At 44.3% G+C, this 22,789-nt stretch overlaps 1 protein-coding gene and 1 long non-coding RNA gene across 10 annotated transcripts in view; one reads left to right on the top strand and one right to left on the bottom strand.

Annotated features, from left to right (window-relative positions):
• RGS6 (regulator of G protein signaling 6) overlaps positions 1–22,789 on the top strand; it is a 294,856-nt gene that overhangs the window by 233,948 nt on the left and 38,119 nt on the right. For 7 of the 9 annotated variants that reach the window (XR_014184622.1, XM_082058421.1, XM_082058415.1 and 4 more), the window contains 6 exons: positions 2,530–2,611; positions 3,136–3,210; positions 5,132–5,230; positions 6,319–6,380; positions 10,630–10,740; positions 14,024–14,149. Coding sequence is in view for 8 of the 9 variants with exons in the window: in XM_082058421.1 (XP_081914547.1) it covers positions 2,530–2,611; positions 3,136–3,210; positions 5,132–5,230; positions 6,319–6,380; positions 10,630–10,740; positions 14,024–14,149 (555 nt within the window). In the remaining variant the exon portion in view is untranslated. The remainder of the gene's footprint in view (positions 1–2,529; positions 2,612–3,135; positions 3,211–5,131; positions 5,231–6,318; positions 6,381–10,629; positions 10,741–14,023; positions 14,150–22,789) is intronic. The other 2 variants (XM_082058418.1, XM_082058420.1) reach the window with 1 other exon arrangement.
• On the bottom strand, positions 15,291–20,362 carry LOC309442526. The gene is made up of 4 exons (XR_014184623.1): positions 19,663–20,362; positions 17,370–17,420; positions 16,873–16,966; positions 15,291–15,918 (listed from the first exon to the last, which is right to left on the bottom strand). It is a non-coding gene; the product is annotated as an uncharacterized lncRNA (long non-coding RNA).

The raw sequence follows: 22,789 nt of genomic DNA on the forward strand, positions 1-22,789 counted from the left end.
ACATGAAGGTTATTCAGATTTAGTATTTGGGTTTTTCCTATCCTCTGCTCATACTTTATAGTTTTTTTTCTCATCTTCCCTTCTGAAAACAGTTTGAAGCATTTTAATGTTTTGGTGTGTTTTCATTATTGCTGCAAAATGGGTATGGTCCAGAGTTTGTAGACTAGGGTCTAAAAGCTGCTGCCTGAAAGCCTACATGTCCATTTTGTGCATGTGGTTGTCAACTGTAAAATGGAAAGGTTGGTGAAGTTGGCATCTGAGAACACCAGTACTGATACTCTGTACCATTAGAGGGAATTTGCACTTTCAGCATTAGATGCAAAGAAGTTAAGGAACATCATCTCTTGAGGGTGTGGCTGAGGTTTATTTCTCTATCTTTGATTAACCCTTTGGAATTTTGATTAATTCTTTGCTTAATAACATTGTAATTGTGCATTATTTAAGTACATGATGATTATCCTTTAAATTACAAGGCAATTGAGGGATTTTTTTCTGACCAGAATACCAGTGATCTGTTTGGAAGAGAAAATTAGAAGTTACAATAGCAATTGTACTTTCAGTTACTTAAAACAACCTTTAGTCAAAACAAAATTCTGCATTCTCCCTATAGCATACAATTATTACCTAAGAAAAAAAAAAAAGTAAATATCAGATTCTTTACATGATCACTGTTGCATATTAATCTTTCTCCATTATGTCTTCTTTGAAACATAAGCATGGACTGGCCACTGTCATCTTTTTTTTGCTGGCTAGTTTCAGCTGCTTGGTTCTCAGTTCATGTTCTTGTTCAGTCTTCAGGTTTCCAGCAGGGCAGGGCTGGAATTCACAGTGTAATTTACAGCCCCGAATTAACTAAAAAGGAAAACCAAACAAAAATACCTGGAAACATTCCTTCTGCTTACCAGGTTCTGCTCTACCTTCCACCTATTTGCTTACACACTGAATTTCCATTGCTGTACCTACGTTACTCAAAAACAGCAGCCACAGAGCATCTTATTATGTTGTGTGTTTACAGTTTAAAATGTGAAATACTGAGTTATCAGTAAGTTTGGGGATTTGAGCCGAGAACCTGGGTTCAGCATGAAGCACCTGTGAAAAGAATTCCTGGAGCCTCCAAAGAGTCCCTCTAGTTCGCGTGCATTGTGTGGTGTGAGCTTGGCAGAAGACTTCACAAAGGGCTCGCTCAGAAAAAAGAGAGATTTTGGCGTGGGTGTCTGTGTTTGCTTGCTCCTCAGCACAGAGACTGTTGTCTGATGGTGGGGATGGAGCCTGTGCAGAGCTGGTTTCTCATCTCAGACTTACAGGGGTGATATTCAGAGAGTGATATGAAACTCTAGAGAACTCGGACTTTTTGGTGGGAGCGGTATTCAGAAGCTTCAGTTTCCATCTCCTCTTTTCTATCCCCTTGGCACGTTTCTAGCACAGACTTAGCCAAGGACCACTGCCCCACCAAAAGAAAAACAGGAGACAGGAGAACATGATGGTCAGAAATCCCAGCTCACATGTGTTTTTTTCCTCACTGCTTTGATTTTCGTGGGCAGCAGCAGCATGGGAACCCAGCACAGGGATACTGTCAGCTTTTCAGTCCTGATCTGGAGGCAAAAGCAGTTCTTCCTTTCCTGTGCCTCATTCAAGATCTCTGCAGGAAGATCTTGCAAGCCAGTGGTGACTTTGCTGTGCTCATGTGTAGAGCTGAGCACAGGAGCAAGGCACTGGATGCGCATTGCTCAATGCGGCCAAGAGACAGAGGAACAGTTGCTTTGAACAACTTCTGGCAGACTTTGATATGAGTGCTTTGAGTGAGACGATTCACTGGCTGCATCAGGGCTGGGATTTTTGTGTTGCAGTTCTGCTGGCCCAGTTGTGGTTGTGCTGGCCCAGTTGCATGTCTCTTGGGTGAGCTCTGGCTTGCATGAGGCCATGCAGCAAGCTCGGCTCCACTCGCCTGTGCTGTCACTGGTTGCTCTGTCAACGCCAGGACAGGCAGGCAGAGCCCTGAGGGGGTTGGCTCCATGTGCTGCCCATGTTGTTGCTGCTGAGAACACCTGGGATGGCTGCCCCTTCACAATCTGTGGTAATGCCAGCAGTGCTGCTGGGGCACTGGGGTGCAGAGGGACCTCTTGATGGGGACCTCCATCTGACACCGGCCGAGAGCTTCACCTGGAATAACGAGGTCCTGGTGGGTGTCCTGACAGAGCCAAACCCAAACATGAACTTGCCCAGCCTGCCAAATCAAGGTCTGGGAACAGAGTATCAGGAAAGGCTGTTATCCTCACCAGATGAAAAAGCAGATGTTAAAATAAATTTTCTACATTAATAGGAAAATCTCTTTTGACACATATTAGGAGCAAACATCAGTGATATTTTGTTCATGACACATGGCCTTGCAAGCAGGAGTGTGACATTTCTGTACAAAAAAGTGGATTTCTGAATGTTTTTGTCATGGGATTAAAACCCCAGATAGGAACTGTAACAAAGAAGCAAGCATTACTTGGATGTTGACTCATATGTTTATGCTTTTGTTTTCAGAATTGACAGGAAAAAGGATAAAACAGAAAGAAAGATTTTGGACAGCCAGGAAAGAGCATTCTGGGATGTGCACAGGCCTGTGGTAAAGCTCTTTTTGAATGATGAGACATTCCAGGTTTTGACAGGAAAGTTTTAATGCTGGTAAACATTGTGCCATGTATTGCGCAAAGACATTGCCATGAAAATCACCACATGGTTTTTGCTCACAGTTCAAAACAAGTCAAGTGTCTACAAGATTCTTTTAGACATTCTAGATTTGTGCACAGATGGGAGTATTGATTTGGAAATGTATTATAAACATGAAGTTTTGAAGATTATTTATTCTGCACACAAAACAAAAGCAGCTTACCCACTTTGGTTTATCCTTCCTAGAACAAACTCTCCACTTAGCTGAGAGATTTCCATTTCATGCCAAAGTTCTGAGTAAGTGGATTTGATGCTGAGATGCCAACTTCGGGTATATGCACTCTCTTGTTATCAAGCATAATTTATGGGAAAGAAACCTCAGGAAAGAATTTTGGACAAGAACTAATTGTATATTTTAGAAAGGTAAAGTAGCACATGGATTGTGAAGAAAGGAGTAATACAGTTATCATCTCTTTGCAGCCGGGCTGTGTGAACACCACAGAAATGGACATTAGAAAGTGCCGTCGTATGAAAAACCCACAGAAAGTGAAAAAGGTTAGTTTGAGTTTCTGGTTTTGCTTTGGTTTGGGGTTTTTGGTTGGTTGATTTTGGTTTGTTTGTTTGTTTAATGCAAATCATGCTTGACACCTACAGTGTATCATCAATTTACCAACAGGAACCAAAAAAAGGGTCTTGCTGATATCAGTTCTGTTTTGTTCTAATCTGTGAATTTACTATTCCTGTGTTACCAGCAGAGCAGTACATGCTGAGTGACTAGTATAGCTGAGAAAGGCATTAAGGAGCTCTATGTTCCAGTTGTCTATTGGTTCTGCACTCCCATAAAATTGAAAACAATTGGCAAACACATGTAGGTCCTGTTGTGCTTTAACTCCAGCCAGCAACAAGACTGTAGGACCATGGCAGCTGCTCACTCACTCCCCTCCATCCCCCACGTGGGACAGGGGAAAGAATCAAAGGGAAAGAGATTAACCCAGGGGTTGAGATAAGAACAGTTTAATAAGTCAACATTAATAATAGCAATATACTACTAATAATAAAATATAAAATAAGTGATACTCAATACAGTTTCTCATTAATTCCATTTGTGCTAAACAGCCAGTCCCAGAAGGGAAAGCACCCAGGTCCCGAACAGCCGGTCCCAGTGAAAGAGCAAAAAAGGCAAAAGGCAGAGAGGCCCAAAGGCCAGGTGCAAAACAGGAGAATAGCAGAAGGCCAAATTCCAGTGGAACTGAACTGGGGTGGAACCAGCCAAACCAGTTGGAAAACCTGAACTCCCCAGCCGGAAAAGCCACCTGCAGTTATATACCAAGCATGACGCTAGTGGTAGGGAATATTTCACGACCAAGCTGGATGTCAGTCTAGGTGCTGTTCCACCTGTGCCCCTCTCCTAGCTGCCTTGCAGCTGCAACTGGGAAGCCCAGAAAGTCCTTAATTTCCTTAGTAACAGCCAAAATGTCAGTGAGTTCTTACATTCTTTTCATACTAAATCCCAAACACTGGAAAGCCACTGGTAGGAAAGAAGTTGGCTTTTCTCGGGCAAAGCATGGGAAACATGGTTGTTATCACATTATTCTTATACTAAATCCTAAATGAGAGACTATGTTAGCTACTTAGAAGGAAAGATTCTAACTGCATGGAAAATTACCTCAGTTTCAACTAAACCAGCACAGATCCCATTTTCAGAAATTATTTGGGCACAGATTTTACAAAACTGTTTGCTCGCCTTAATAATTTCAAAGACTGGATCATTAGCAACTTGGATGCCTTTGACTTCCAGCAAGTTTTAGCTTTCCTGTGTATATATTAGTTTTGGGGGTGACACCAGAGGCCTGAACTTCCATTGGAAGTTAAATTGCAGCAGAGCCATTCCCATGTCTCTTACAAATGTTAAATAAAAAGCAAAAGTACTAAATGAAAGGGTAACTGATATTGCTTTCAGTGCAGGTCTCAGTCCTGAAAATGAATGGCTACAAGTCAATTTGCAGTTTTTTGTTTTGAGAGGTTCTTTTTGAACTTGACCCATTGACACCTGGTTAAGCTTGCTCTTCAATGTGTAGTTTTACAAGGCAGTGCAGTAAACCAAGTGAAAGAAAATGGCATAGATTAGGTTCTCATATTTTCTTTGCTTGGTTCACCACAATCACCATTCCCAGTGTCCATCCTACAAGCATTGACTCACACAGCCCTCAGACTTCCTAAAAATTTTCAGCTGCATTTTACCATTTAAAATAGACCCTATTCTTAATGGGCCTACAGACTTTCCAAGTTCAGGTGCCTGCAAGCACAGTCTGATCTGTAAATTTTGCTCCAGGCTAAATGATTATTGACCTGTGTAGGTATAAACAGTAGGAAATTGCTGGCTTGTTACCTTACTGTTTTTATACTGCACTTTTCCTCATTGTGTAACAGAGAAAAATGCCATAATCTCTTCTATCTATTTATTGGTTCCTCGCAGTCAGTATACGGGGTTACAGAGGAGTCTCAGCCCCAAAGCCCTGTACACATGCCCTCTCAACCTGTACGCAAAACTACAAAAGAGGATTTCCGGAAACAAGTAAGTAGATGGCTACACAAAAACTCTTCCAAGAACTGTTATCTGCCAAAAAAAAAAAAATCCCAAAACATAAAAAACCCCATATAAAGTTATGGAGATATCAGCAAAATCAATTGTATGCGTTACTGCCACCTATCCTTGATCCACATATGCTTTATGTGAAGTAGTAAGTTTTTAAAGATACATATCTTGATTGAGCAGTACAGTTGTATGATGATACATGTTACAGGTAATACTGACCTTTGAATCTAGCATTACTCTTTTTGTGGGCCAGTAGCCAGATTAATTTCCAGATCACTGAGGATATCTGGAAAGTGGGCAGTGACAAAGTCTGGGGAAGAATCCAGCATACTGGAGCACAGGCTGGGGATGGGCAGTGAGGAAGGGCATCATTTGGTGCATGACTGTTAGACTGCACAGTCAGAGCTTTTAGGGAACTGGGAGAAAAGTTATTTGCACAATCACTCCAAGGAATGACCAGCCAACTCATGCTCAGGAAGCTCTCCCTCAAAATTACTTTCCTGCAACAAGCAGCACTCACTGAAGTGCAGGCAGGGATTGCTAGGTCAGCATTTTAGTAAAGGCAGCTTTAAACATGTTTCTTAGGCAGGCATTTTTAGGGTGGTCTTTGAACTAAACCTGAACACTAAATTTCTTGAACTTTTTCCATCATAGGAAATGTTGGCTGCAGAGTGTTGTGAAGAACTAGTTCATAGCAGAGTGCCAATGTGCTGTAAAATGGTTATTGGTCTTGTGATGCCAGTCAGTTAGAGAAATGGAAGAGAAGAGTGTCATAGTAAGGGGATCACATTGCACACTGAGGAGTCTAGGAACCTCAGCCCCAAATGTATGCCTTTCCTACTTTTAATTATGTCTTCTGAAGCTTCCCCTGGGGCTTTGCCATAGGAAATGGAGACTCCTGTTGGAATCAGTTAATAAGCTTCTTCTGATACCTAGGGAAGGGTCCCATTTCCTTCTGAGTTATTTGCAAGCTTTTTAGAAAGAGAGATCAATGGTGTGTTGGGGTATGATCGATTAATGCTGTAGAGCTCCTGGGTTGTTAATGTCCTTGTCATCTCTCTCCTCAGATAACTTTTCTGAACATGCAGATAGAGAGACATTGTTTAAAGATGTCCAAAGTAGCAGAAAGGTGAGTGTCCCCATTTACATGATTTTGCATTCTTTCCTCATCTCCACTTGGGCATCTCCAGAATCAGAGAGCGGGCAGGAACACACAAAGGCTGGTACCCTTTCTGTGCATCAATCCTTTCCCCTCCTTGACCAGCCGTGCTGCCTGTCCACTGACCACTGACACTTCTGCACTCGCTCTTCTGCCACAGAGAAAAAGTAGGTGAAAAATGAAGGTGTACTGTAAAAGCAAAAGAAATATTATTCATAAAATAAAAAAACCTTGCAGTACTTTTGTTTCTCACCCTTTAACAACCCTAGGGTTTACTTAAAGAAAAGTCATTCCTGTTTCAATTTGCAAATACCCTTTTTTCTTTTGTGGGTGAACTCTCGGAGCTCATCTCTTGTTAGTCCGGCACAGCTCAGGGGCAGGAGCTGTGTTTGCGTCTTGTTGCACGTGGTGTTCATGTCTGTGTTCGTACTGGGGTTGTAAGGCCTGTTTCTGCTCCCACTCAAATATATGAAATCCTATGGGAAGTACTGGGGTTGTACCTGGACTACTCAAGGCAGTGATTTTAGTGGTGGATTTCTCATAGAGGCAAATCAAGTCACAATTTGACTTGCAGAATGGTAGAGATCAGCATGCGCTTCAGTAACTTTGCTTTTAGAGCAAAACTGTATTGAACATGAGGGACATGATAAGGGCTCGTGCCTTGAGAAATAAAACCAATTACCCTATGAGAAATGTGCTTTGCAGTGCCTGCACCTGTAATTAGCATGTGTGTACTAAACTGGGCAAATTAAATGGCGAGAGCCCAAAAGTAAGTTCCTAAAGTCTTACTAAGTTCAACAACTAAAATGAAAATTTATCCAATTAAAAAGAAAATATTCAGAGGCTCCCTAAAATCCTGCATACCCTATATATTAGCGCATTCATATTTATGTTTTGAGCTTTCTGTTTCTTTTTTTATTAAGAGGATGCATTTGTGCTTTACCAAAACCTGTCCTTTTGTACTGAATTTACTTACAATGCCCTTAATATACTGAGACAGTGATAATTTCCAGGCTGGTAATGTACAAGCAAGCAGGTCTGTTTTGCTTGAATTTTTCTAGGTAGGTATTTATTCAATAAGATAGATTCAGTAAAACTCATTCATTTGTGAACATCAAATTCTGTCCTCATAATACACCTGTTGTTCAACTTCATAAGGAGCTACTGACATACTAAATGTAACTTTGACAATGCTGCAAACAACCCTATTAGTTTTCAGTAAAACTAGACAGAAATTTTTCCTGGTTTATAAGGGCTTTCAGCTTTTTTTTTTTTTAATTGGTCCCAAACCCGATAAGAAAGTGTTACTATCAAAACCTGTACAAATTTATGACCAGGAGAAAAGTAAATAAAATGAGAACCATCAAAAAGCTCTTTAAAGCTCTTTTCTCCTGTTTTTAAAGTTTCATTTTGGAATTTTCACTTTGAAATCATAAAGAATGAAAATCATGGTTTGCGAGACTTCATATCTTGTGAAGAAGTGTTTGGTTATGTGATGACTTTGGGTGGCAGCCTTGTCCCAGGGCTTGGCGGGGGGAGTGGTGGGAAGCGCAGGCTGGATGTGGAGCGTCAGGGAGCAGGTGGGAGGGAACCAGAGGGGCTTGGCAGGGGTGGGGGCAGCTGAGGAGGAATGAATGTGGGTGACCTAAGTTGAACTATTGCCTGAAATAAAAACCTGTGCAGCCTGAAAACCCAATGCAAAACACGGAATGCACACACCAGGAACAAATCTGCTGCGTAAGGAGGTGCTGCTATTAGCAAGTCACTCTTCAGGCTGGGCCCTGCTTTCAGGACTAGTTTAAGTGACAACATGGCAGATGGGGGTGCAGGAGATGCCTTCTTGGCACGCTCCTTTTGACAGCCAAGCCTGACAGTGGCACCACCTGCCATTTTTACAGTGCAGTGCAAAGGCGCTTCCAGACAGGATGAGAGAAGTTACGAAGAGGAAATAAGGCAGGGAGCAGTGAGGGAAACAAGCTGCTGTCTAGTCTCTCATAGGAACAGAATATAAATTATTTGAATAGTGATAGACCAATCACATACATCTTCCATTAATGCATGCTATCCCATAGATAGCCCCTGTCCTACAGAAGAGGAATGGAAAGGCTCTCAAAAGATTATCCCCAACCACCATGAAATAAATGCCCACTATTAAAGACTCGCTTCCCCCTCTTCCTTGTTTCCCTTCCTGGTGCAGATCGGCACCAACTGTGGGAGCAGACGTCCCTCAGCCAGTGCGGGCACCTTGGAAATAGTTTACTTCTCGTTTCTTCCACGTCCTTTTTCCCCACTTGGGACTTGCACAATGAGAGTTGAGGAATATTGAGCAAAACTATCAATATATTTTACCTACTGTTTTTCCTAACTGTGTCACGCAGTGTTGTTGCAATCGCAATACAGAAATGACTGGGAAAAGCCAGAGCATCTTCCTACCAGGACCAATCTCAGCTCCCTAGATGAAAATCTGTCAGAAATCTTTGCTATCCTCTCATCTCCTCCAGATACTGTGGAGGCTCAGCTGGGCCTCATCCTTGCAAGACAGTCAGGCTTTTAAGGCAAACTCTGCATGGTGAACTCTTTCCACCATCTCTTCTACCATCATTACAGTGCATCACCTGAAAGGCTAAAAGTCCAGGTTTGCATTTTGACAGAAATGCTTTCCCTTAAGAGAGAAATGCTTTCCCTTGTAGCCTCCTTTAGAAAATGAGACAATTATTGCACTGCTGTCATTATACTGAATCAGCAAAATGTGCTTAGCAATTCCCCCTTGTTTCATTTAGTTTAGATCTTTCCCTAAAAAAAAGGCATCACCCCTGATGTCTTCTTATTATTTTATTAGGAGCAATCCAGGTTTCACAGCAGATATCGCCTGATTGATCCTTTTTATTGGTGGGGTTTTTTTTAACCAACTCTCTCTCATTGGTGTCTCAGGGATTGCTGCTGGTCTCTGAAATTGGACGCTGCTCCATCCTCCAACCCTTGACCCACAGCAGTCATGAAATGTAATTAATGAAATGAGATGAGACAGCCCTGAGTGCCCTGAGGGGCAGTGGGAACCTGCTGTGGTTACAAAAGTGTATGATTTTAATGCCTCGTGATAAGAGCTAGGACAAACAAAAAGAAATAATTACTGTAGAGCAGGTCAGGGAAACTTTCTGCCTTTTGTGACCCTTTGTTTTACAAGGTCTTTTCATTCTCCTGCCTTTTTGAGGTGTGGAAGACCAGAGGTAAAGTTTAGAATGGGCAATCAGAGTGCAAGTAGATTAGTTTTTCAGTATGATGAGACTCAATTAACTTAGTTAATTACTTGGTAGACCTAGGCAAAAAATTAAGAAGTGCCATAGAGTATTTCCAATATATAGTAGGACAAATTTCTTTTGATTTATTTTATATAAGCTGTCTTTCTTTTGTAAAAATGCCCCGGTAGCCCCAACCCCAGTGGGATTCCTGAATCACTTATGCAAGCAGACACAGTCCTTCTCCCAGGAAGCTCTTTGAATCTCATCCTAGTAAGGATTAGAGGCTATATGTCTTATCTGACTCATCATGAAGCAAACCAGTGTAAATGCCAGGTGTTTTTCCAACACACATATAGCTTATAATTGCTGTAAACTACTGTTGAAGTATTTTACAATAGTGCCATTAGACTAAATGGAATACCAGTGTAACAAAACAATGATCTATAGCTTGAAGCTTTGATGCTCAGGGCTGTGATTCTCCAAAGATTTAAGTATATTCTTAGCTACAGCACATGACCCTGTTTAGTTGAGTTACTCATAATGCATAGAGTTAAGTGATGCAAAAGTCTGCAAAAACAAAGAGGGCAAGAGGCAATGGCAGCATGCAACAAATGAAAAGGATGGTGCGCATTTCATAGTCATCCCATGGCTCTCTGTGGGAAGTCCCACCATAGCAGTGTAGTTGTTGCCCCATCGGCTTTATTTCTGGACATCTCAACAGAGACAAACTTGAGGAAAATACTGCAGTGAGCTGGTGGGTATTGGCAGTGAAATCTTGGCATGCACCGTCCCTGGGAAAAGGGACTCCTGTGGTTGCTGGGAAACTGACTGATCCCTACCAAAATAAAAAGGAGCACACAAAATAAAGAAAAAAAAGAAAGGAAAAAAACCCCAAACCTGTACCTCTGACTTATGACTGATCATTCAGGCCCTGATTCTTTTTTTCTTTCTTCTTTTTTTTTCTCCTTTATATCTGTCAGTTTAATAGCCTACACAGAGCAGTATGTGGAATATGACCCCTTTATAACTCCTGCTGAGCCTTCCAATCCCTGGATAAGTGATGATGCAGCATTGTGGGACATTGAAATGAGGTAAGAATTGGTGGTTTTAAGTAATGTTGGAGTCGTCTTGCCGTTTTGTTTGTGTGTTCTTCCCACTGCCCTGTTTGGATACGAAGTTGTATGTCTGTACATAGCTAAAGTTTAAAGAGGAGCTTATGCTTTATCACTTCTGTGAATTATTCAGACCTTCCACTTCCATACAACTTGGTGTGTGGTACTCTGTAAGTCAGTTAATGGGTGTTCTCTTGCCTGTCAAGGACATGCACAGACTCAGGTCTAAGAGTCCACAGATTTAGGATACTGCAAAGAAGTATTTGTTTCAGCACATCTCCTTTGACCCTTGAGAGCCTGCTCTCTGGTGCTCCCCAGCTGCAGGGCTCCAGCCTTGCCCCTGTCCCAGGATCCCAGGAAAGATGCCGCAGGCAGAACAGGATGGGCTATAGGGCAGTGGCCATTCCCACTGCACAGGGGTGGATGTGGCACAGGAGCCAGAGGAGTCTAGCTCACACGTAACTTGTGACACTTGCCAGGTCAGAATGATGATAGATTGACCAAGTGAGTTTGGGCCTCACCTGTTGGTGAACAGGCTGACTTGTCTCTGTTATGGTGTCTAATAGAGGAAAAGGAGAATGAATTATTGTAGGACCTTCAGTGCTTTGCACCTCAGAGATTTTCTCCAAAAAAAACAAGCACAGAAGCAATTTAGATCATCTTTTGCTCACGTGATGCTGGTGCAAGGGAAATCCAGCCAGTATCTACATCTCTTGCTATTGCAGGCTCCCCACAGCCCTTGTAGTGGGGCTGGAATTGTCCTGTGTGCCTCTGTGCCTAGCAGCTGTTGCAGCAGATTTAAATGAAATCACCATGCCACATATCACCTTCGCTACTCACATCCTGTGGCCAACTACTGCAAGGGCTCAGCAGCTTCTCCTGGTGTTTAACCTCTGCTGTTGGGCACCAAATCTGAACTGGGAGTTCCCTTTAGCAAATTTTTGAAGAGAGAATGCCCAACCTCATCCTGTCTGTTCTTGAGTAATAATGTAAAGTTTAAGATGCTACCAGGGTAAAAAAGCCAACTGATAGTGAATCGGTGTTCCAGGAAAAGGGCATGTTATTTCCCTGTTTGAAAACCCATGGAGTCTGGGATGTGAAAGATGTTTTCACCTCCTTCTCTGGTAGTCACAAAAACCCATTATTTCCCTAATGTCTACCTTTCTTCACATAATTTCAATATTTTGGATTTCCTTTTTAGCCAGTTTCTGTCATTTTTTCAGTCCTCCCTAGCAGGGCTAGAATCAGATACAGCCGCAGAAAATACTTCTCTGGAGGGACCCCCCACCCACAAGGTGATCCAGGCATCCATTATTTCTGCATCTGTTGAGGTAGCTGCAAATCCCAGAAAAAAATGCCTGTGTCCGTGAAGAATATGATTGACTTGATGTCATGGCCTTTGTAGGAATTTAAAATAGATGGTTGGCTTCTGCTGCGATTTCAGAGTCAAGGAAGGTGATTCTCCTGATGATGAAAAAGTTGTGTTGCTGGGAGATGGAAGAACAAACAGCTCTCTATTTCCATTTTATTCTCTATTGTAAGAGAACTCACTGCATCTGCATCTAGTTGCAACTTGCATTAATAATTAAATGATCCCCGAGAGCTGCAGTAGCCCTTGTGTTGCCTGCAAATCTGTTTCCTCAGTTAGGAGAGCAGAGCCCTTGCTCAGGAAAACGAAGAGCCTCTCACTTCTAATGGTGAGGCCACCTGCTGGGTATGGACAGCCCTGTGCCACTGCAGTTCATGTTTCATGGCACTTGGGAAGTGCCATGGAGAGCCTTCCATTTTAGTCAATGCTTTGGCATTTTTGTTCACGCTAGAATGTTGTGCAGCAGCAAGAAGAGCAGCTGCAGATCTCTCGTTCAGCAGGAAATTTCCCGAGCCAAGCTTGTGCGTAGCTCTGACACACATGGCTCTTGTGTCCCCATGTGTGCATAGCTCTGACACACATGGCTCACATGTCCCAATGTGTGCACAGCTCTGCACACGTGTGGCTCTCGTGTCCCCGCGCCCAGGCTGGCTTACATGTAGGCTGATGTCTCCACCCATGTCCACAGCACTGCTGGCTCTTGAGCGAGCACAGGAGGAGCCATCCTGAGTGCTCTCCGCTTCGAGGGAGGATATGCCCATCGATTTTGCTTAGTCTTTACACCAAGAGGAAATCAAAGCAGGCATTTTATTTACCCCTTTGGCTTATTTGTCTTCAGCACAGATCGCCACTGTCCCCTAAGGCTCTAGGATTAGGAATCACGGTGAACATGACAAGACGTAGTTTAATAGATATGTACTCTTAACAATGGCTCTACTGTCACAAATGTGAGCAGCTGAGCTGTATTTTAATGATTGTCTCGTAGTATGACGCCATCACACCAGAAGCTTTCAAACGTTTGTGAGCCCAGATTACGCTCTGATGTGGACTGTCTTGTAGGATCCTCGTTGTGATTCCCAAGCACTGCCTCTCCCCATAGGCATCTCTGCAACGTCTGGCAATTCAAACAACAGCGTATGGAAGTGCAGTTGTATTAAGAAACAATTTAGCAGAAAAGTTGTTAGTGATTTTGGGTGACTCTGCATCTCAGTGTCCCAGCTGAGACACAAAATAAGAGTCTGATTAACATGGAGGGGAAGAGGAGCTGCTTTTTAGTCTTCCAAGACTTAGGCATTGAAAAATCAGAGGCATTGAAAAATAAAAGGCCACGAACCAGTAATCAGTTTTAGAAATCTTGTCTGCACTGCTTCATAGTGAAACTGCTTTTTTAATGCAAATGTGAAAATCTGAAGCCAATTCCAAGTGACCAGCCAGCACGGTGTGCGACACAAGGAGATGCTCTGGAGCTCACCAGTGGCCCAGGGAACACTGTTGGCAAACTTCTGCCTTGACATACAAGCAATTCCCAAGGTACATTTGAGGAGACATACAAGAAGTGCATAATGAATAATCATTCAAGTATGGTTTGTTGTTCTTTACATGAAACCACCAGAAATAACTCTGAAAATCATATCGTTCACTGTCTCTCTTATTTCTCTGTGTATGTAGCATCCAAATAGTATGCTGGCTTTAATGATGACCCTGGTCTTTGTAGCTTCTTTTTGTATGCTATTTGCTAACTTGTATTTTTGCAAAATCTCAAGGAAAAAAACACCCTCTCCTCATCTGATAATCTTCCTCCCTTTGCTGCTTAGCAGAAACAGTGGCAGCTGCTCAGACAGCAGGCAGAAATGCACATTCCATCTGTTTTTTTCCCTTTCTGTCTCCAAACAGCAAAGAACCTAGTCAGCAGCGTGTGAAAAGATGGGGTTTCTCCATGGATGAGGTGCTGAAGGACCCAGTAGGACGAGACCAGTTCCTTCGTTTCCTGGAGTCAGAATTCAGCTCAGAAAACCTCAGGTGATTCTTTTTTTTTACTTGAACTAAATGAGTGTGGCTAATCCTGTTCTCTTGCACAGGTGAAATGCAGTGCTTGGTCTGCCTTGAACTGCTAAAAACACCCATTTGAATAAAGTTGAGAATGACATAATTTGGCTCATAGCACTGCTGTGAATATTGGTACTAGAACTATGTAAGTAATCTCAGAACAGTGTTTAGCAAAATCAGTCTTGTCAGGTATCATATGCAAAGGTTTGCCAAGTTGTAATAATGTGATGAGGCACAGTGTATGGCTATTAAGGCCCCTAACAATATATAGGATTTACAAGTGTATTTGTGGCAGAGGTCATGTGAGGGGGACAGTACGGTGATCACATGTCTAAAAACTGTTGCAGTACTGGCACTCACCAAATTGGGTTTGCGACAACTGCTTTTAATTGTGATACCTCCTAACTATTTGAGAGCTTAGCTCTTAACTTAATAGCACTATCTCTGTGTAGGGATTCTGAGTACCTGGATTTTTATGTTGTGGAGAAGACAAAACTTCTGTTGTGAAGCATTACGTAGACACACACCTGATCCTACATCAGACTGAGAGTCTACAAATCTATTGTGCACAATTCTGTTATTTCAACTACAGCAGGAGTAGGCAGCAGTAATAAGTTGCCATTTTTTGGTGAACCAAAACTAGATGAAGACAAAATCTTTCCTAGAAGATCCAGCCCTTCTGGCCTTCTCTGCAACACTATTCTAAACCTAATCTCTGGGCCTAGCACATTGCTCCAAGGTCCAGTCCCATTGCAGAATCGGTGACAAGACATTGGAAGTGCCAACAGCATGCTTCATTCTGGGGTAGCAATCCTTCAAAGAGTATGTGTGTCTCTTCAGCTCTTCCAGCTGCAAAACTAAGTGCTAAAGTTAACACCTTATGATTCATTAGTCATCCCTACATACCCCAGAACTAATGTATTAAGCCATTTTTCCTTATTGATACCAAGTATCTTCTCACACTGACAGAATAAGGTCTGGATAGATATCCCCCCACAGACCCTAAACTAAACCCACAGCCCCGCCTACACAGCAAGAATCTGAGTCCTCTCCTTGTCCTAGGATTAATCATGATATAGCCACAGGTTTTATCATCCTTGTCTTTAATTTAACTCTAAGTCCAACCCTAACCCTGAGGTTCATTTCAGGGAAAGCAGCTCTCCTGCTGTGGACAGGGTGAGGTCCTTGGAAGAGCTAGTGTGTTGTTGTATCCTGCAGATGCAGCCAAACCAGAACAGGTCCTGTAACCGCAGAAGCAAATATACTACAGTGAGCTCTGATAAATTGGGGTTCCCAGGATTACACTTGAAACAGGCTTGGGACAAACACTGGAATTAGCGTTCAGGTTTGCAGGCATTTAAATGCTATCTTCATTGCTTAGTGCTGCGAAGTCCAAAGGAAACAGGAAAGGGCTCGTGCCAGCTGGAGAGGCAGCCTGAACAGGTAGAGCTTGATACTCAGTGGTTGAGGCTGTGGTTCAGACTCTCACCTGCACATGACAAACAGCCAGATTTACTGCCACATTCACCCATTTGTGCAGAGGCAGAATGGTGGTGGTTGGCAGCAGGGCAGGCTGCACGGTCCAGCCTGGGCTGAAGGCGAGGGTTTGAGTTGGTGTCGGGCTGCCAGTCTGTGCTCTTGTACTCTTGTGTGTGAGATCCTTAACCTTGCCCCTTAACTGAGGTACGGCAGGTCAGAGGTGCTCCACGAATATCTGCAACTGCTCCTTCCCCTTGTTAGTCCTGGAGACACAGAAGAATCCATCGGTAATGTAATTTGACTGCCCTAGGTATGACGGTAACCGGTAAAATCCACTTTTTTAAAGAAGTCTGAATTACACTGCAGAGGCTTTGTTGTCATGCTCTGGTGCTGTTTCAGCACATGGATGGGCACAGGGACCAGTTCACCTGCTTGCTTTTGGGGGCAGCCCTATTCCAATAGGCCTGGTGATTGTTGGCAGAAACGGCCAGAGAGCTCACAGTGTCACTGGCAGATCCCTGCCTGCTGCTGGGATGAGGAAATCTGCTGTCACCTGCACATGCAGTCTGTCAGGTTTTGTGCCTTTGCTGGTAGTGAGCAGGTTTGATGATGCTCTTGGCTTATGCCAGCAAAGAACCTGATTGCACAACCTTTAAGTTTGTTTTGTTAATTTTTTTCACTTAGAAAATCAAATACACTAGTAAAGCAGGTGGAGAATTGCCACTTTAGTGCAGTCTGCTAGCCGGTGAGATCTGAAAGGGAAATTCCCCAGAAAGTGACTTTAAAGGACGTTGGAACTGACCGTTGTATTTGTCAGATTTGCTTGGGGAGAAATACAGAAAGCATGCCAGCAGCAAAACAGTGAAAAATCAATGCACTTTTATGTTTGTTATTTTTAAAAACCTGAAAGTTAACTTGTAAGATAAACAAGAGAGTGTTACTAAATCGCATAAATGAGCTTGAAATTTTATTGCTGAACAGGTACTGAGCTTGCATATGCTTACTGCACTTATGTACAGTAAGTACAGCAATTAAATTGTAGTGATGAAGTGCAAAATTAATATGCTGTATTGAAGTACTCCTCAAATGGGTTTTCTGAAATATGTCTGGGGTTGTGCTGATGAAATCCAGCAGATTTTATGACTAGCAAGTGTCCCCCACGTTCATGCTACTCAAAAAAATGGAGAAAGTTTAATTATGCGAAGGCAAGCATGTACCTGCCTCGGTCAGTCAGAGCGGCTCCTCCTGCTGATGTGCGTTCTCTTTGGTTTTGAGATGGCTTGTGGTGAAGGGAGGCTGCAAGGCAGTGGGCTGGGATGGAGAGGTTAAATCCCACATCCTTTTTAGAAGATACTGGTTTCATTATCAGTTCATATGGGAACATTGCTATCATTCCTATGGTGTAATTATAATGGTGTTGGCTTATGCGGTAACATTATTAACTAATACTGGATCAGTATTAGCAAGCCTGCTTAAAGCTTTAAATAACAACAGGATGTAAAGGCAGAAATATTAATGAAGAAAACCAGAATAGGATGGATTGTTAGCAGTGGCGCTAGACAGCAGAAGTGGCTCTCTGGGATTCAGGTGGGGCAGAGCAAGCTCCTGAATTCTCATTAGGAATGTGTGGCAGAAAGGAAAGTAACTACTGGGTGCTTAAACATGCAAGCAAAATTTAAGTTACACCCAGCTGCAAGGCTGGAATCTGCCTCACCTAAGGTGGCACGTTGGTAGCACATGCTTTCTTCTGTATCATCCAGGCTCCCTTTAGAGTGAGAGAAGAGAAGCTGAAGAGGACTCAGTGAACCACCCAGTAAGGATTTGTTTCAGCTTTAAGTGGAAACAAAACTAAAAGCACCTAAATTACACTGCAAAGTGCCTGTCTCTCTCTGCCCTCTATAAGCCTGGAGAGACTGATTCAAATGACAGTGTCTGCACAGTAGACATCTACAGTTAAGTGAGATGCATCCTACCCAAACCTTGGGAATCTGTAGGGAACTTTATGAGGGCACAACATCTAGCACCTTGCTAGAAAAATGACATTTGCAGTTATCTTTCAAGAGCTCTCCTCCCAGTAACTATCCAGAGATCTGGGAACCGTTGCAGTGGGGATGTATTCTCTTCTGGGAATGTCAGTAGGATCTTCATTAACACTGGCAGGAGTCCTGCAGGCCCTGTGTTGTCCTCAAGGCAGATATGAGAAAGTGACTGCTGGAAAACCTAGGAATTCCTGGTAGTGCTAGATAAGATTTCATGAAGTGTGCACTTGAGAATACCTTGAAATGAATGTAATTCAGTGGTATAGCAAGGGGACCAAATTCTGCTCTTATACCCGGTGGTGCAGGTCCCAAATCACAGGGCTGATTGTGGTTGGGTATTTCCGTATCTTCCTAGCTGAGAAAAATTGGTCCCGGTGGGGTCTCGAGTGAGGCACTGCCAGAGATAACAGCAGACTAGACTCAGTGACCTCTTGGGTCTTCTTCCAGCTGTGTTTCTGTGTTCTAATAAACTTGCAGGATCATGTCCACCAGTCTCCTGGGCTCGTCTGAGCCCTGTATCTTATTTATTTACTGACTGTCCATTATTTATGTGAAAGCAGGAAAGCCAGTCGGGTATTTTTCTGTCTGTTTTTATATTAACTCTTTTTCTTGCTCTCTTTTTCCTCTATGTTGCTATCTTTCATCTACGATTTGTTTTGACTGTTGATTTTTCAAGTACCCAAAATACAACAGACAAAATGCCACGCTTCAATTAAAAAAAAAAAAAAAGGGCCAACAGAGAGTTGTTATACATTTTTTATGACTTGGAAATCTCCTGAGACATCTCGAGATTGCTGAGATGTTCATCTAACTGGTGGATTGATTTTTTTTTTTTTCCCCAACTTCAAAGAGTGTCAACTGGAAAGAGAAACAACGGGAATTTTACCCAAAGGGAGACTGCACACTTGTTTATAGACCTAAATAGGGAACACATGATGCTTTGTAGGAATGCACTGTGCAGCTTGCAGTGCATGCATGCAGGCATTCTGTGCGGTATTGTGAACATATGTTGAAAATCAAGTTCTCTAAAGAAGGATTTTGCCTGCATAAAGTGTTTAGATCCTATATGATCCCAATGGCTGAAACTTGTTGACTCTTTTTTTTTTGTTTTCACCAGGAAGTGAAAAGTTCAGGCGTCGAGGAGAGCAGATGTATTAAGATGTATTAAGTAAAACCCACCCAAGCGCCTTGATTTTAACTAAAAAGCTTTTAGACGGCAAGTGCCGCACCCGGGGCAGTGCCTGGGGGTCCCCCCGGGGCCGGCCCCCTCCTGGCCAGCAGGGGGCGCCGCAGCCCCGCGCCTCGCCTGGCCGCGCGCTGCCGACGCGCTGTTGGGGCAGCGCGCGCGCCGGCCCGGCGCGGCGGCGGCGGCGGCGTCTCCTCCGTGCCCGCTGCCGCCCCAGCAAACCGGCAGCCTGCGCCCTGCCCGCCGCTGCCGACCCGCCGCACAGCGGCCCGGAGCGCACCGAGTGCTGCCGAGCTGCAGAGAGGCGTTCTCTGCGCCAAAAAAAACCCCTGCAGGGCAGCAGAAAAAGGGGGCTCACAGTTTGAATGTGGGGAGCGCGGCTTGGGAGAGGAGGAAGGACGGGGAGGAGGCGGCCAGCTGGGCAGCGGGAAGCTTGTCCCCGCTTGCCCCGGCGCTGGGGTCTCCTGGGGAATGCTGCGCTAGCGAAGGACCAGCGCTCTGCCATCCTCTTCGCCTCGGTGCAGGCATCTGTCCCCGACCCCACGGCGACACATTGCTGCTGGCCTCAGCCACGCCAAGCTCGCCGTACCGAGGATCTGGCTGTTAAGAGGCCCAAAACGGTAAACGTTTCTCCTGTCTGAACTGCAGGTTCATTTATACCTATTACCTTCATTAATTTCCCCTCCAAACGATGAGGTTAAAATGATATTTTTTTCCTCTTTGTGAAAGGAAGTGAGAACAAGATTGTGAATGGGGAGAGATGTGAGATGGGAGGTACTTACCTGGAGCTGCTCAGGCAAGAAGAGAGGAGTGTGCTCGTATTTCAAACTCAGATGGTCACTCAGTGGTTTCACTGTAAAGCCAGGGGTATCATGTCCTCTCCCAAGATGGGCATACAACACTGTCCTTGTGTTGCCAGTCTCTTCTCAGTCTCTGCACTCATGCCTATTTTGCCTCTTGATCAGGTTTTAACATTCGTTTTTGTTTTGCAACACACCTCAGAAGCAACCCCCTGTGCTTCCCTGGCAGTCTTCTCACCGAGAGAGGCATCTGCAAACAGCAGCCCACAGTGACTGACCACCCCCACAGTGACCAAGCACCTCCAGGGTGCCCTGCGGGGAGGCAGAGCAGGCATGCTGAGGCCCAGGAGCTTTGTGCCTTGAGGGGACTGTGTAGGATAAAGCACCATTATGGGCTATCTCCTGCAAGTGACAGCAGCTTAATTACATGCTGAATGAGGCTGGAATGGTTTATGCCTCTGACAGCAGTTTAGGACACCATATTATCAGCCTTCTCCAGATCGTACATGCTGTTTTAAAAAGGGCAAAGAACCTGTGATCGATGCTGCTGCTCCCTTGGCGCAGACAGTCCCTGTGCCAGTCCTCCTCTGTGGAGAGGACACATGAGGACATCTCCCTCCTCCCCTGCCCTGTGCAAGAGGTGTCTACTGGAGATCTGCCTCTCAGAGGGAGGAAGGACACAATGTGGGATCTTCTCCTGGCTCCTTGTGAGTGTGGGGCTGGGCATGCACTTCAGAAATTGTTGGACTGACTCAGGGAGCACATTTGCACTCTATAATTAAGCAAAAATTCCAGCACAACCAGCGTGTGCCTGCTCTTATCCTGGGCAGAAATACCTGTGTTTCTCTTGTAAATGATGTGTATATTGCATAGGAAGCCCTGCTTGTGCATTGGCTTCAGGATGATTCCTTGTGGCAGAGAATTTGCCTTGGAGTTGAGTCTGTGGGGCCAGATGCCCCTCTTTGATGTTCCTCCATTTTCAGATATCAGCTATAGTGAATAGCTTTGAAATTTTTACCAAGACAAAACTCCCCTTTGCCTTGAAGAGGACATCCAGCCTTGGGCATGAATTCACAATTGCTTGCAGAAAAAAGAGCTTGTTCTTGTTAGTGTCAGGTTGGTCTGGTTGGTTGGTTTTCAGATTGAGCCAAATGGTTATTAAAATGGATGGTGCTCCTGTTCAGGCAAGCTGTCACTTCACTGTGCGCCCGGTTCTCTCACGAGCGAGCGTGCTTTCCCAGCCCGCCTCCCCGGCTCCAGGGGCAGAAGATAAGCCAGCAGAAAATGTTCTCTCTAGCCATGTGTTTGTTTGAAGTGTCCCAGCTACTCTGGAATGATTAGCATCTTTTCTCTTTATGCATTTTCTGCATTCTCATGTTCCCATCCCATCTGAAATTGAATGATAAAATAATTTTGAAGCAAGGAAAGCCACATATGGCGTCAGATTGTTGCACTGTGAGTACCACCCTTTACTCTCTGCATGCATGTGATAAGTGGGAGTGTCACTTATGGCTCAAATAACAAGGCAGAACATCAGGCACACTTAACATCTTGAAGATGGAAAAGGGCCAAGCATGCACACCCCTTTGCCAACCCCAAATACCGTATTTTGGTCTAGAAAACAGAATGCCACTGTGTGAGGGCCACCAGTAGGGGAGTCTGCAAGTACCGGTGTAGTGTCTGAGTGTACCCCATTCTGATTTACTGACAGCCTGCCAGGGAGCAGGGAAAAATATATGAAGGAATATGATCATGTGGATTGTGCGAGTCAGGGCTACAGCATTAGTGCCTGTGCATGCAGCAGCCCTGCAGAAGCCGGAGCAGCGCTGCAAGGGGCAGGCAGTCACTGCCTGTTACTGGTGGGGTTGGGCAGTGCATCCTGCCTACGTGGTGGTCCCAGCCCTCATCCCAGTGGTGAAGCCTCCTGCTATCTCTCATGGGCTTCATGGGTGGATTAAGCATGTTATTTGGGTGAGGGACAGTAGCAACAAGGGAGAACACAAGATGGGGCTGATGTGGCAGCAGGGAAGCAAGAGATAAAACCTGTACCTGCAAACACAGCCTGATTGCTGGAGTCATGGGTGCAAGGATCATCCTCAGCCCACACGCCTGCCTGGCTGGGCAGGAGCAGGGAACAGGCAAGGAGGGTTTAGGCTGGCCTTGCACACAGTGTGGATGTCTTTTTTTCCCAAATTGGCCATTTCCCTCTATTGCAGGCAGAGCACCAGGCTAAGTGGGTTAGTGGACTCATTCAATTATGATAACCCCAGTATTCCTGGGGTGATTAGGTACTTCCTGGAGCCAGTAAGGAAGCGACGGTCAAAAACAGCACAGGAGTCACCAGGCTGCTGGCTCCTCCACCCACCAATGGGATTTTAGTTTGGGAGAGTCTGTATTTTCCACCTTCCACCATGGGGAAACATTTGTCTTAGTGGCACAAGGCTGGCGCCACTGAATCATTTGCGGTGGGAAATCAGGCTTTCTGTGAAATTTCAGCTGGTTTATTTAGTGGTCTCCCATAATGACAAAGGCGGGACACAGGATTTTCTAAGTTGTGTAGCTCTTTCAGGTGCCCTGAACAAGCAGTGACCCGAACAAACCCTGTCCTCACTGCACAGTCTGCTGAGCAGAGACGAGTGTGTGAGAGTGGTCGTCATCATCCCTGGGGCCTTGGGCTCCTCTGCCATGGGGTCAGAAAGAGCTGGTTATTGCAGGTGGCTGCAAATGTCCCTTCTGTACCTGTTTATCCTGAAGCCTTTGGCACTCCCTGCAGAGCACTGCTGTACCCATTCAGGTGGGCTGCAGGACCTGGGTACCCAGGGCAGAAGCCTTGGGGGATATCTTCTTGCTAGAAGGTAGGACTGACCAAAAGTTGACCAAAACAAAAGGCTACCAGGGGCCATGCATCGTCTGAGTTAATAACCTGAAAGAGCATATTTCTGTCAACAATAAATAAAATCATAAACACCAAAAAAACCCACCTTTTTTTTCAGGTTAAAAGACAATGCATGTCACTCTTGCAAAAATATTCCATTTCCTTTGATTTCACAGATCCAATTGTGGATTATGCCCTTAGCCATCAAAGAGGTTATCTTCTCAATGTTTGTGA

The sequence above is a fragment of the Streptopelia decaocto genome, assembly GCF_964273445.1.
Source record: "Streptopelia decaocto genome assembly, chromosome: 7".
Lineage (NCBI taxonomy): Eukaryota > Metazoa > Chordata > Aves > Columbiformes > Columbidae > Streptopelia > Streptopelia decaocto.